We start from the raw sequence: 14,939 nt of genomic DNA on the forward strand, positions 1-14,939 counted from the left end.
ATTCTGGAGCCTCGCCTACCGAGGGCGCCTCGGACCGCCCACTGGTCTCCGAGCTGCAGACCGCTCGCTGGGCGCCTTTGTGCGGTTCTGGTCACTCCAAGTGGAGCCAGGTCTGTCTCCCTCTTGTCACTCCCACCTCCCCTTCCCCCCTCTTCTTGTTTCTCCCGGCTCCGAGTCTCTCACGCTCCTTCCCCATCCTGGAATCACCCCTGCATTCATCCTATCCCTGTCTCCCTCCTGCGACCCTGTCCCTGTTGGGGCAGACAGGAACCCCCTGGGTTGGGGTTGGGGGTCTTGCTTGGTCGGCGTGCGTATCCTTATTAACCCGCCCTGTGCAGTTCAGAGCCCTGGGTGGAAGGCTCTGATGGTCTCCCAGCGCGGACTGAGCGGCCGCCCTGAGCGGTAAGAGCCTGTCTCCGGTGCGGAGCGGTGGCCTGGGCGCAACAAGGGCCTGGGGGCTTCTGTCCAGGCGGGGCGGGCGTGTGCAGGGCCCGGGGCCACCACCCGGGCCTGCCCGCAGACGCACGTCTTGCAGACAATAGTAATAATTGACCCCTCCTTCTGTTGCTGTGAGGCTCGAATCTGATGCGTGTGAAAGTGAATTTTTGCAGAGGTTCCATGGGTGTGGACGTCTCCTCCGCGGTTCTTGGTCTGGCCTGTACAGGCCGAATTTGGGAAAATCTCAGATTTTCAAGGTCAAAGTATATGATGTTCTGCTTCTGTGAAGTCCTGCGCTGCTAGCCCAAATGTCTTTAACAGGAAATAGCCCACTGCTTTCCAAGATCCAGAATAATAAATCATAAAGCTATGAAACTATTTGAAAGGCAAAGGTGGTGGTTGTTTTTTAAGGTTTTAAAATGGTGGTCTGTTTTTATTGATTGAGGGAAAACGCAGTTTAAAAACAAAAAACAAAAACCCCACAAAATCCCTCCTCCCCCAACCCCCACAGAACCCCCCAGTTTGTCAAAACCCTGAATATTCAGTTAGCCCCTGAATACTGGACTGAGAACGCGAAATTGGGGCTGTTCTTTTGCGAGGAGTGCTGCGTTTGTATTTCAGAAAACCTGAAAGGCCGTGATGGCCACGAAACCCAAGCTCCACTATCCCAACGGACGAGGCCGGATGGAATCTGTGCGATGGGTGTTAGCTGCTGCCGGAGTCGAGGTACCCTAGCTATACTGGTGTTTCTGCACAGATTTGTCTTATAATGTTGAGCTCTGTCCTCTCCCAGTAATATTACAGACCTGCTTCAGTGAGTCAGAAGAGTCCTTCCTCTCAAGAATTTTTCTTTTTCTAAATGGAGTGTAGTTGATGAAATTCTGTTTTACTTTCAGCCTTAATCATTTGCTTCTGATCTACCACCAGTAAATATTTATAATGAGGAAAACAGGCCCGAACCTGCAGTTTGCCAATTACACCCAGAACTCGGTGACCATAAAATCTCTAGGTTTAGGTCTGTTTCCTATTTACTTTAGTGGCTTCAGGCTTGAAGCCCCTGCATGCCCCTATGCTTTGGCCCACAGTGGTTTTGGTCTTGTTTTTGCTCCGTTCTTGGAGCTGCTTCTTGATAGAAACATAAAACAGGTATTAGTAGTCACGATTTGGGTGCGTGTCTGTGGTTGTGCCTGGGTTCCTTTGTGGAAGTAACTGCTTGTCGAATGCCCCTCATTCTGAATTTGATGGATTTACTCTTATTTTAACCTGTTCCCCTCTTCTCTGTTTCCTGTAAACTACTAATTGGATCCAGAAGTCTGATCAAATCCAGGCTCCTTTTCCTCCGTCTCTTTTTTTTTTTTCCTTGCCAGACTGCAGCAAAGGTGGTAGTATGGACATATTTCTCTTATGCGACATCACAGGCACGTGACGTCAGCCTGTCTCGTTTTCAGCGTTGCTGAGTGTGATATTGTGTTTCCATGACATCAGCCTGTTCCCACAGTATGAAGTTTTCCTCTGTTACCCTTACAGCTACTGTCTTTGCAGCCTTGATCATCACCGTTGTTAGGGGTTACAAAATGGTGATTTTTCTATTTCTGTTATTTCACCTAAGCTTAACTGTGATTCTCTTATAGAGTATTTGTTCACTGGTTATCTTCTTAATTACCTTGAAGCACATTACAGTTCACTTAAGAAAAGCAGGATAAATGCTTGATTCTTTCTCTCTGTCAATTTTCAGAATAATGAGTCATTACCCTACCAACCTCCAAAGGTGATAAATGAAGATAGTTGGGTTTGGGGTTTTGTTTTTTATTTGTTGGTTTGGTTAGGCTTTGCTTTCCTTGCCTGTCATTATATCTCACCACACAGTGTTTTACAGTTTGCTAAGTTATTTGATACCATTTTTATATACAGATTCTGATTTCTGACTTGAGAAGTTGGAAGGTCTGATGCTCCTAGGGCCTCATTTTCATAGGGCAGCCATTGCTGACTCTAAGAAGGACAGCCCCTACAGATGGACCTTTCTAGTTTATGTAGTCTCCACCATTCCCTATGATCTCAGAACACTTTCTCTAGTTGTGTTAAGAAGAGAGTGCAGCAGTTCTTGATCCCTTGACTTGCGTCTGTTCAGCTTGTTTATGTCACCTGTCTAACCCTGTGGGCTTCTGAGCTTGCAGTTGTTGTCCTGTGTGTATAGATACTGGAAGCCCCGAATCCCTTCCTCCCTAGCTTCATTCTGTGCTTCCTACTCAGCTGTGGGTCAGGATTCTTGGTTACAGTCATAGCAACCCAACCCTAAGTAAGTTAAACAGAAGGGAACATGGGTCCTATGATCCACCTCCCCCGGGCCAGGCAGGCAGGCAGGTAGAGTACTTACTTAGCCCAGTGTGGGGCGCGGGTCTCAAGTCTACTCTGACCAGGTTCTCTAACCAGGAGAAAGACTGGCCTCCCTCATGAGGGCTGACCGCATGGTTTACAGGACCAATGCCCCAGAGTTGGTACTGGGGATCCCTCCCATGTCTGTGCCCAAAGACATTTTCAGCCACATCTGTGTTCAATCAGATCTTCAATAGTCAGGAGAGCTGGGCTACAGCGGCAGGGTCAGTTCACGATTTCCAGGGTCACAGTGTCAGGTAGAGCCTGATGTGTAAAGCACATACATCCCAGTAACCAGGTGCCTCACACCTGCTGAGAGGCAGCCTGGCCTAGTTGCAGGAGTCAGCATCTTCCGACTCATACTTGGTTTGAGTCCTCAGACACTGCTGTGTGCTGGATGCTGCGTCTTGGCTGCTTGGAGCTTCATTTGCCCAAAGACCCCCAAACCCGGTCAGATCCTCCTTGTGAAAGGGGGAATGAACAGTGTAAAAGAGAAGACATAAAGAGACACAGATGTATAGAACAGCCCTTTGGACTCTGTGGGAGAGGGTGAGGGTGGGATGATTTGGGAGAATGGCATTGAAACATGTATTATATCATATGTGAAATGAATCTCCAGTCCAGGTTCGACGCATGATATAGGATGCTCGGGGCTGGTGCACTGGGATGACCCAGAGATGGGATGGGGAGGGAGGTGGGAGGGGGGTTCAGGATGGGGAACACGTGTACACCTGTGGCGGATTCATGCTGATGTATGGCAAAACCAATACAATATTGTAAAGTAATTAGCCTCCAACTAAAATAAATAAATTTATATTTAAAAAAATAACAAAAAAAAAGAGAGAAGGCATGAAGGCCATACACTGCTCATTCAGGACTTCTGGGCAGTTTGCTCAGAAGAAGGGGGTGTGTGGAGAGGGAGGGAGTGCATGACATGGATGGGGGCACTTCTCCAGAGGATCCCCTGGGGGACCAGCACCCCATCAGGGAACAGAGACGGCTGATTGTGTGGACAGAAACCACACACTGTCTGTCCTTACAGCCCCGGGGCAGCCCCCAAACAGTCCCCAGCTCCTCCAAGCTCTGCCTCGTGCTCTTTTTACCTTCCTCCGTCTCCCGCCATCTCATCTCCTGTTCTGGTGCCAGTTTCTTCTTACAGACCAATAGTTTTTTAAAGTTTGACACGAGAGAGTTTTTCTAGTGAGAGAGAGCATGCATTTTGTTACATATTCCCAGGAGTCAGAAACCAGAATTAGGACCATTTGGAAGGAATTTTTAAAAATTTTTTATTGACGTAGAGTTGATTTATACTATTTCAGGTGTACAGCAAAGTGATTCAGTTATAAATATTTTTGAGATTCTTTTCCAATATAGGTTATTACAAGATACTGAATGTAATTCTCTGCACTATACATTAGATCCTTGTTGTTTATCTATTTTGTATATCTGCTAATACTACTAACATTTTGTATATCTGCTAATCCCAAATTCCTAATGTGTCCCTCCTGCGCCCTCTTCCTCCATGCTGGTAACTATAAATTTGTGTACTATGTCTGAAAGTCTGTTTCTATTTTATAAACAGGTTCATTTGTGGCATTTTTTTTCAAGATTTCACATGTAAATGATGTCATATGATATTTTTCTTTGACTTACTTGGGCTTGTTGTTTTTTAATGTACATTCCTGGTCTCTCCCAGCTACTGGAGGTGGATCTTTGAGGGATGGGCCTGGGGTCTGGCACATACACACGCTTTCTCATGTGCTTTATACATGATCAGAGTCATAAAAGTGTGAGAGCAGTGGTGCAGTAGAAACACCTTGGCATCACAGCTGACCGGCTAGGCATTTGGACAAATGCCCAGAACGTTCTTACCCTGAGGCTACTGCTTCCTGGGTCCCAGATGGAGTGCCTCTAGGGGCACCGAGGCCCTCTCCTCACACAGGAGGGCTGGGAATAAGAGAAGCCATGCCTTCACCCCGTCATCTTGATGCGCCTCTGGTCGACTAGATGAGGTAGAGGAAAGAATGGCCAGGTGTGTGCTACGGCTCTGTCCTTCCTGGGATGACATGGGGTGAGGCGCAGCGCAGGGTGCAGGCTTGACTGGGAACCACCCAGGGACCTGGGGCCTCAGTGGGCATGAGAAGGACATCAGTGTATTTGAGCGTATTGTATGTGTCACAAGAAAAGGGACTTTCCAGTGTTTCTTTGCCTCCCAAACTTTTAGTTTGGAAACTTTAAAACCTACAGAAAAGTTATAATAGTAAAATGGATACCTTTCAACTAAACTCACCTGGTGCTAACGTTTTGCTGTTTGCCTCCTTCCCTTTTCTGTCTCTGCTTTTTTAATTCTTAATCATTTGAAAGTAAGTTGCAGACATCAGCGTGTGTCTTCCTGTTAAGAAAAAAATAAAATTGTTCCCATAACTGTAATATCATTTTCACAACTAAGGAAATAACATCAGTTTTACAACATCTTATAGTACTCTTGCTGGGAAGGTGCCATGGATGGAGGAGCCTGGTAGGCTGCAGTCCACGGGATCACTAGGAGTCGGACAGGACTTCACTTTCACTTTCATGCATCGGAGAAGGAAATGGCAACCCACTCCAGTATTTTTGCCTGGAGAATTCCAGGGACAGGAGAGCCAGGGGCTGCTGTCTATGGGGTCGCACAGAGTGGGACATGACTGAAGCGACTTAGCAGCAGCAGCCGAAGCACATACAATCAAAATTCAGAAGTTGCCTCTTGTGCCCCAAATGTCTATATAACTGTTAAATGTACCTCTTTAGTAGTTATAACTACCACTCCCCCATCCAAGATCTAATCAAGATTTAGACACTTGGTGGTTATGTCTCTAGTCTCTTTTCATCTAGAGCAGAATCTACATTTTGTTCTTTTCTTTCATACACTTAACAGAGAAGGAATGTGTGAAGGAGGGATTGAATCTCTTGCATGAATTTCTGCCAAGAGAAATAAAGAGTCCGTAATGTGACTTGGAGGCCAAATGTCCTAAAGAATTTTCAGGGGCGGTTTACCTGGCTACAGTCGAATCCCTTGTAAATAAAGATTTGCCCTTGAGAGCAGGGCTCATGCTTTCAGTCGGGAAGTGGATGGATGTCTAGGATGCGGAAGCCAGACAAGTGATGAAGATCACAGAGCGGGAGCCGCAAAGGCAGAAAGTCTGTCCCCCCACTGGCTTCCAAACCTATCCATCCTGGAGGAGCTTAAAAACAACAGTTCTGTAGGTTGGAAAGAGGGCAGACCATTTGTATACCGCAGAGTGTCGCACGTTCTGGATACGCCCCCGTTTCACCTTGCAGCTCCGTCCAGGTTGAATTGTTGGGATGCTGTTTCTGCAGTGTCCGCTGTGTCCTCACTGTCACAGCAGGGAGCGTGGGATGCCTCAGGGTGGCCCCAGTGGGGAACTGAGCTTAATTCTGCATTAATTAGTGCTAATTCTGGAAAAGAGAGCTTTCTTTCTTCTTTTTTTTGAATCATCATTTATGGACACAAGGATTTTTTTGGTTGATGATATTCTCATCTATGCCTGATATCACTTGAATTGTCCCAAATGTAGCTAGGGAATCCCTCTAGGGTAGGGTCCCAGGTGTCTTTGCCTTTGACATATATCTGTTAGTCTTTGAGTACATCTTCACTTTTTGACATAATAGAATCAACTTTTACTCCTGGGAGCCCAAGGATATTTAGAAACCAAGATATGGGTACTGAGTATGTTCTCCTGTTTTTCGGGCGGTTTAACTTGGTATTTTCGGTCCTAAAACCGTAATGACATTTCCCTTCTTTTTTTGGGGGGGTCTTTTTTAATTTAGTTTGATGAAGAATTTTTAGAAACAAAAGAACAGTTGCAGAAGTTGCAGGATGGTGAGTATAAAAATGTATTGCTGTCGGTAATTAAGAAACGATGTTTAAGTGGAAGGACAAAGATCCAGCCGACACTAAACATCCAGAACAGTATCCTAAAACCAGACAAGCGAGAGGGAACAGTGGCCGAAATTGCTAGAAAGTCACTTGATTTTCAGTAGTTCTATAAAAGCCAATCAAAAGGGGAGTAGTTCTTCCCTGTGTCCACTGGGCAGCCCTTCTCCATCTCTCTATCCTCCCCGACCTTCCTCCACCTTTACCCCTCTTTCTTCCACTCCCTCATCCCTTCCCTCCTCCATTTCCACCTCCTATATATTACCTGAGGCATCTGCTTGAAGTGTGCAGATAAAAGTCCCCGTTTACACTGGGCTGCCTTCTCAAGTAAGTACCAAACAGATGAGACTGCAGTGAAAGGCCTGCCTTTAACTCCTGGTCACACCCTCCCTCCACACCCAGACCCCTGTAAGCAGCCTCCTTCCTTGCCATCAGCAGGGTCCTGAGGCCCAACTCAAGGATCCCTGGAGAGGGACCAGCTCGGCAGGGCTGTGATGTCTCCATCATGAGTGACACTGCGCATGTGCTGAGTATATATCTGCCCTCAACCCGCCTCAAGCCCTCCAGGACTGGGCTGTGTGCTATACTTGTGACTCTTCCTGGGGTTTGGTGTAGGTAAAGTGTTTGAGACAGTCTTCTTGAAGAAAGTAAGGGGTGACTTTTTGACCAGTGACTGCGTATTTGGCAGTAGGTGGGCTGTGGCAGTGGATGCCTATACGTTAGTATCAGTCGGTGTCTTGGGCTTCGTCATCAGACTGACAAAGTGACACAGTCATAGACGTTCTACACGGATGGGTTGTCTTGTTCTGGACTGGCCATTGCAAGAGCCACCAGCCATATGTGACTCCTGAGCACTTGTGTCCATGGGGACGAAGGAAGTGACTTGTAAGTTTTTCAAAAGTTTTAGGACTTTGCTGGTGACTCAGTGCTTAAGGCTCTGCACTTCCACTGCAGTGGGGCTCGGAATCAATCCCCACTCAGGGAGCTAAGATTCTGCATGCCCCATGGCGCAGGCACAGCCAAAAAAAATATTAAGCTTTAAAAATTTTTAATTGATTTAGAGTTCCCTGATGGCTTAGTGGTTAGGATTCTAGGCTTTCACTGTTGTGGGTCCAGGTTCAATCTCTAATCAGGGAAATAAGATCCTGCAAGCTGCATGCCTCAGCCACACACAAAAAATAAATAAAAAGTTCAATTTAAATTTAGGCTTAATTATACACATGTCACTACTGGCTACTGTATTGGCCAGCACAGCTCTATAAAGAGATGTCTTCACTGTGTTACCCCTCACCCTTTACACGGAGACTAAGTGTTTTTATTGGGGTGAAAATTGAAAGCTTTATGTCCATGCTAGTTTTAAGTCTTGTTTCATGGCTAAATCAGCACCCCTGAATGAAGCTGGGAGAGTTTTACACTTTCTTAAGGCTGTGGCCCCATTCAGCAGAGCATTTTTCGAGGGATGGGGGAAAGGAGAGAGAGCACTTCTAACTCCGGGCTTCTGTTCCCAGGTAACCACCTGCTGTTTCAGCAAGTGCCAATGGTTGAAATTGACGGGATGAAGCTGGTGCAGACCCGGAGCATCCTCCACTACATTGCAGACAAGCACCATCTCTTCGGCAAAGACCTCAAGGAGAGAACCCTGTACTGTGGCTCCTCCGGAGTGTTCTCAGTTGTACCTCTACCAATGCTTAGCTCATTAGCCATCCTCCACAGCTCCCTGGTCCACTGCATGTCCTATATCGTTAGTGTGAACAGGGAACAAACCTCCAGAAAGGTCATCAAGACCACTTGGAAAGTCAGTACAGAGAGTCTGAGTAAGATGAAAGGAAAGGATTGAGTTTGGATATTAGAGATTGTGTCTGGGGTGTGGTGCAGGTTCCAACATCCTTAAATGCTTTGATATTATTTTTTTTTTTACCGTTCTTGCAAATCTATTATCACTGAGTATTAGGAATCAGTAGCTGCTGTGACATTCAAGGCCCAGAATACTGTGCACTGGCTTATAATTTGAACTCAGAGCCTGGTCTTTGTACCTCCTGGATCATGCCTCTGGGCAAAGTGTTAGGCTCCAGTGTCCTGATGGGGTTACTAATAGTATATTCCTCATAATGCTGTAGGATTCAATGAAATATTAGATGTAGGGTATATAGCACCACTCCTCGTACACATCAAGTATTCTGTAAATGGTACCCACTGTTTTTACAAATGTGAAGTTGTACACATACTGAGCATGGGTGCTGGAGTGAGGGGCCAGGAGAAAGGACATCCATAACTCTGGTACTTAGAGATTTGTGATGGGTTTCTCTGAAGAAGTTTTCTGATTTATAACTAGAGTTGACTTTGCATCTTTGCTGTTAAGGGACAGGTGGAGATGAATGCTTCTTGATACTTAAGTAGCCCGAGCTGTAAGAGAAAAGCCGTCTGGATATTTAGCTGTGGGAGCCAATGAGGGGCCACTGAGAAAATGCTTTTTGTGTGTGTTTTGAAGGATTGACATGTATGTGGAGGGGACCCTGGATCTTCTGGAACTGCTTATCATGCATCCTTTCCTCAAACCAGACGATCAGCAAAAGGAAGTGGCTAATATGGCCCAGAAGGCTATAATTAGATACTTTCCTGTGTTTGAAAAGGTAGGTGACAGCGAAGCCTGTGAAGACAGCATCACTAGACCACAAAATACCCCTCTTCTGCTCAGGCAGAGTAAAAGCTGAGCCCTGCTAGACCAGCCTCCTGGGTTCCAAAGAGCTGACAGTTGCATCAGCACAAAGCCAGCATGTCCTGGAGCCTCCCCAACTCTTCCAGAGTCTTCCATGCTCTCTGGCAAAGATACAGGCTCACCCCTGTGTGCACTCATTGCTTGCTTTTGCCAGGTGCCACCCTGTACAGGACACACACAGAAGAGCAGAAACCAGCTCCTTCACTCCTTTCGTTCCATCCTACTTGATAGTTGCATATGAAGAGAAGAACCCTGGCTGTTTTGTTTCTCTTCCCTTTTGTTCTCTTTTGTTATCTTCCTTGTCTCGTTTCTGTTTTTCTGAGCTTCAACTCCTCTCTTTTCCTCAATGGAGAAGGAGTGTTTTAAATGCCTCAGTTAAAAAACAAGAGCAAGTAAAAGCCGGGAATTGGCAGATTTCCTCTGGCCATTGACGTGGAAGTAGATAAGAAGGAAGAGAGGTACTTTCTGAGCGTTTCTGTCCTTGGTTTCATGGTCTCTTGCCTGCAGGAACTTTGTGAATGTAAAATATGATGATGCAGAAATGGGCTGTGGTGAGGGAGGAACAGGTGTCTCGGATAAAGGCACTGCCAGCTTCCGTCTCCCTGTGAGTCAGACTACATCAGAACTCCGCCAAACATACGAGCTAAAAGTTATTACTTTCTTATTTATTTAGTTATTTATGGCTGCACTGGGTATTTGTGGCTGCACACCAGCTTTCTCGGGTTGCGGTGAATGAGGGCTACTCTCTAGGTGTAGCACGTGGGCTTATCATCATGGTGGTTTCTCACGTTGCCGAGCAGGAGCTCTAGGATGCGTGGGCTTCAGTAGTTGAGACACGAGGGCTCAGTTGCTCCACAGCATGTGGAAACTTCCCAGACCAGGGATCAAACTCGTGTCCCCTTCATTAACAGGCAGATTCTTACCCACTGGACCACCGGTCCTGTTACCTTCTTTTTACATGTAATGAAATAGAACCACAGAGAGACTTGGTGACATGCCTAAGCGGGGAGCCGGGACTGGAACTCTGGCCTCTGACTACAGTTCCAGACTCTCTGTCTTTCTCCAGTCTGGCTCCAGTCACTCTGTTTGATTTGGAATCATCTTAGAGTCCCTCTCTCTCTCTCATACACACACAGACACGCACATACACATATCTGCAAAGGGGCTCTCCCCTGGTCTACCCCTGTTCCTTGCTTCTTTCTAATCGCCATCTATTCCTATGAATCTCTGCACCTAACCCTCAGTATGGGAGTCAGGATGAATTCTCATTCTTTTAATTTTCTTGGTCTTGAAAGTGAAGTAAAAATGTTAGTCGCTCCATCGTGTTTGACTTTTAGCAACTCCACAGACTAGCCTCTGTCCATGGGATTCTCCAGACAAGAATACCGGAGTAGGCAGCCATTCCCTTCTCCAGGGGATCTTAGAAGATGTTAAAGGAAGCCTGCTTTTTTTATTTACTGTCGTGTCTAGTTTACGACTGTGAGTCCTGACAGTCGTAGAAACACAGAACTGGGAAATGAGATTAGACTCCTTGGATAGGACCAGTTGCTTACTTCTTACTTACATCCTTCCCACCATCTCCTGAATGCATGAGGACTAATTCTTTTCTGTAGACACGTTTACAGCTGTATCCTTTTAAAGCACCAGATGCTAAATCCAGAATTAATACTTCCTTCTGCTTTTCAGGGTCTCATTCTGTTATAAAGTAGAGACCTATGGATGCTGTCATTTCTACACCTTTTTTTTGCTGATTCTCTCTTAGGGAACTTCCTCTTAATTGATGTTATTTGTAAAAAGATAGAAGAAAAAGGCCATGGTTTCAGCTCTTCTCAGGTGCTGCACTGATTCCATAGCTATATTAGTTTCCCCATGTCGACTATTGTAACTGATACAAAACATTTATACCCTGCAGGTTTTACGGGGTCATGGACAAAGGTTTCTTGTTGGTAATCAGCTGAGTCTTGCAGACATAATTCTACTCCAGACCATTTTGGCTCTAGAAGAGAAAATTCCTAATATCCTGTCTGCCTTCCCTCACCTTCAGGTAAATAAACTAATGTTTTAGAAGATTGACCCACAACTCTTGGGCCTTCCTTCAATGTCTGTTGATTGACTGGCTCTGTATTTGTGTGTGTATGTAATTTTTTTGGTTCTCATTATGGTGGCGTTGTTGTGCAGGCTGTAAGTTATGTCCAATTGTTTTGTGACCCCATAAACTGTACCCCGCCAGGTTTCTCTGTCCATGGGATTTCCCAGGCAAGAATACTGGAGTGGGTTGCTATTTCCTTTCCTTCTCCAGGGGATCTTCCAAATCCAGGGATCAAACCTGCTTCTCTTGCACTGGCAGGCAGGTTCTTTACCACCGAGCCATCAGGGAAGCTAGATTCTGGTTACTAAAATGAAGCGAAAGTACAGACTTGAAATTGGTTTTCTGGTTCCCAGGCCCTTAGAGCTGAGCAGTTTTTTACACATGAAACAAGTTGTCTCTCGATTTTGCTGCATGACTACACTCTTGGAACAAATTCCATACTAGAATTTTTGTTAATATTAGTGACATGTGTGAATACTTCTGTAAACATGCTTAATTAAGGCTGTGCTTTGTACACAGGAGACATTTGGTAAATAGTAGCTTTTTAAATACATGACCTCTTTATTTTGAAAGATTTTATTAGAATAATTATAGATAATGGATGTTCAGTTCCCATATAATTTAGAATTTTTACCAGATCCAATGGATTTTTCCTCTCAGTTACTGAAAATTGTTAGATTTGACTCTATGAATGAAAACAGATTTTTTTTCTTCCATTGCAGTTTACATGAATATCTGGTGTCTGAACCCTAGGCTACAAAAATGCAACTGGCCATCTTCCACACATAGCTGGAAAGAGAATTCATTTGTTAATAGGAGTAAAAATGTCCAAGGAAGCTGAACCTTAAAATGTAACTTGTACTGTCTGATGAATTTTAAAAGTATTTTTATTTAAACTTTTTTCTTAGAGCAATACATTTAAGGTACTTCTCATGTCTTTTTTGTGCTTCTTCTTTTTCTCTTTAAGCAAGTATAATCCCATTCTAAGTATCTTTTTTATTTTGCTGTCTCTGAAAAGAGTTGACATCATGGTGTGGATTTGCATAAAGCCTGGTCTAGATCCCAACCACTGTGGCAGAAATTGTAAATAATCATGCCAACAGATCAGCCCCTCAACAGATGTTGGATTATGGCTCTGTTTGGATGCCTGTAACAAATATTTATTGCAGACATTTTGATGGGCCATTTTGCAGCACCATATTTTCATAGAGTGGCTCAGCCCGTAAAGAATCTACCTACAGTGCAGGAGACCTGGGTTTGATACCTGGGTTGGGAAGATACCCTGGAGAAGGGAATCACTACCCACTCCAGTATTCTGGCCTGGAGAATTCCATGGACTGTGTAGTCCATGGGATCGCAAAGAGTCAGACACGACTGAGCAACTTTCAGGTTCAAGTTCAATTTTCATAAAAACAAACACCTTTGCTTTTAGCCTTGAACTTTTGCGTTTTCTCTTTTCAGGAGTACACAGTGAAAATCAGTAATATCCCTACAATTAAGAAGTTCCTTGAGCCTGGCAGCAAGAAGAAGCCTCCCCCCGATGACATCTACGTGAGAACCGTGTACAACATCTTCATGCCGTAGGACAGCAGTACAGCTGTGAGTGAGCACTGCCCCCAGAGACTGCTGTGTCCACAGTAGTGTCTTAACTGAAGCCAGGCTGCCGTGATCCAGCTCTGTCGTGGTGCTGTGTATATCGTTCCTAAGTTGGTCTTTCATGTCCTGATATCTCTTTGAGAAACATCCACCTGTATTTTTTGTCCAGTGAGTGATTGTTACAGGACCTCTTCTGAAAAATTTTTGGAGAGGTCAGCCTTTAAGTTAGATCTGCTCTGTCTGTTCATTTCCTGGTACAAGGATGGGTAGGACCTTGTATCGTCTGTCCCCTGAGCTTTTGTCCTCTCCTTATCCCATTCTCCACCCCCTCCAGTCTCTTCCTGTTTTTAGTGTCTAATAACAATGGAGTTTTTACTAGATAGTGAGTAACTCTCCTCTGAGCTATAATAGATCCGTGGTAGTGATGAATGCCTTTGATATTCACTAAAATAAAGGATTTACAAATCACTGCCCTGCTGCTAGAATTTTTAAGGTAAAGTATTTGGAATATATAATGCATTCACATGGTTCAAAAATCAAAAATATACAAAAGGCTATACAAGAACTTCCCTGGTGGCCTAGTGGTTAAGAATCTGCCTACCAATGAAGGCACAGGTTTGATCCCTGGTCCCGGACCTAAAATCCCACATGCCATGGAGCAACTAAGCCCACTCACCACAACTGCTGAAGCCTACGTGCTCTAGAGCCCATGTTCCACAACAAGAGAAGCCACCTCAGTGAGAATCTCACACACCGCAGCTAGAGAGCAGGCCCTGCTCGCTGCAGCGAGAGAAATCCCGTGCGCAGCAGCAAAGAGCCAGCACAGCCAAAAGTAAATAAACGTATATTGTTGGAAGTGTTTCCAGCCCCGCCTCCCAGTTCTTTTCAGTTCTGCTCCCTGCAGGTAAACATCATCATCATTTGTATATTCTTCCAGTTATATTTGACATAAGTGTAAGAAAATATGAATATATATAGCTTTTATCCTGTTATTACCCAAATGGTTTTTTAGAAGCTTCTAGTTTTTTTTTGCCGGAGAAGGCAATGGCACCCCACTCCAGTACTCTTGCCTGGAAAATCCCATGGATGGAGGAGCCTGGTGGGCTGCAGTCCATGGGGTCACTGAGGGTCGGACACGACTGAGTGACTTCACTTTCACTTTTCACTTTCATGCATTGGAGAAGGAAATGGCAACCCACTCCAGTGTTCTTGCCTGGAGAATCCCAGGGACAGGGGGGCCTGGTGGGCTGCCATCTATGGGGTCGCACAGAGTTGAACACGACTGAAGCGACTTAGCAGCAGCAGTTTTTTTGCCCTTCAGAACTAAAAGTATGACTTATTAGTACTGTTTTAAAATTTCTAACTTCATTGTGAAATCTGAAGTCAGAAATTCAGTGGTATTTATTTGCTAATACAAATACGGTAATTAAGCAGCTTAATTACCTAAAATGTTCAAAGACTTCCTAAATGCCAAATGTATATAATCCATCTTTAACACAACACAAGTACATGTGTTGACTTGTATCTTAAATATTAATTGAGCTCCTATTATGTGCCAGGCAGGGTGCCAGAAGGCAGAACCCTAAAACAGAGCCCTGCTTTAGAAAAAAGTCACCACACAGTAGACAAGATGGATGCATCAATAGCAGAAGTAATTTTAGGAAAGAAAAAATTGCCGCTCAAGAGTAGCTAATACTTGGGAATTTAAAAACTGGAGAAAGGCAAGTATTTGATCCGCGTCTTATAAAGAAAACACACTCATTTCTTACTGCAAGAGGGATTTCTGCCCAGAT

The 14,939-nt window shown here is 44.9% G+C and overlaps 1 protein-coding gene across 1 annotated transcript; it reads left to right on the top strand.

The window, feature by feature from the left end:
* GSTA4 (glutathione S-transferase alpha 4) lies at positions 1–13,614 on the top strand. Its single transcript, XM_040249465.1, has 7 exons — positions 1–110; positions 1,060–1,164; positions 6,640–6,691; positions 8,254–8,386; positions 9,234–9,375; positions 11,374–11,505; positions 13,012–13,614. The coding sequence occupies exons 2-7, from the start codon at positions 1,078–1,080 to the stop codon at positions 13,132–13,134; spliced, it is 669 nt and encodes a 222-aa protein (XP_040105399.1). The 5' UTR covers positions 1–110; positions 1,060–1,077; the 3' UTR covers positions 13,135–13,614.
* The last annotated feature ends 1,325 nt before the right edge of the window (positions 13,615–14,939 follow it).

The sequence above is a fragment of the Oryx dammah genome, unplaced genomic scaffold (assembly GCF_014754425.2).
Source record: "Oryx dammah isolate SB20612 unplaced genomic scaffold, SCBI_Odam_1.1 HiC_scaffold_11, whole genome shotgun sequence".
NCBI classification, from domain to species: domain Eukaryota; kingdom Metazoa; phylum Chordata; class Mammalia; order Artiodactyla; family Bovidae; genus Oryx; species Oryx dammah.

Coding starts and splice junctions, on each gene's coding strand:
- GSTA4 (XM_040249465.1), top strand. CDS start 1,078: ATGGCCACGAAACCCAAGCTCCACTATCCCAACGGACGAGGCCGGATG. Junction 8,387..9,233: donor GACCTCAAGGAGAGAACCCT/GTACTGTGGCTC, acceptor TGTGTTTTGAAG/GATTGACATGTATGTGGAGG. Junction 11,506..13,011: donor CTGCCTTCCCTCACCTTCAG/GTAAATAAACTA, acceptor TTCTCTTTTCAG/GAGTACACAGTGAAAATCAG.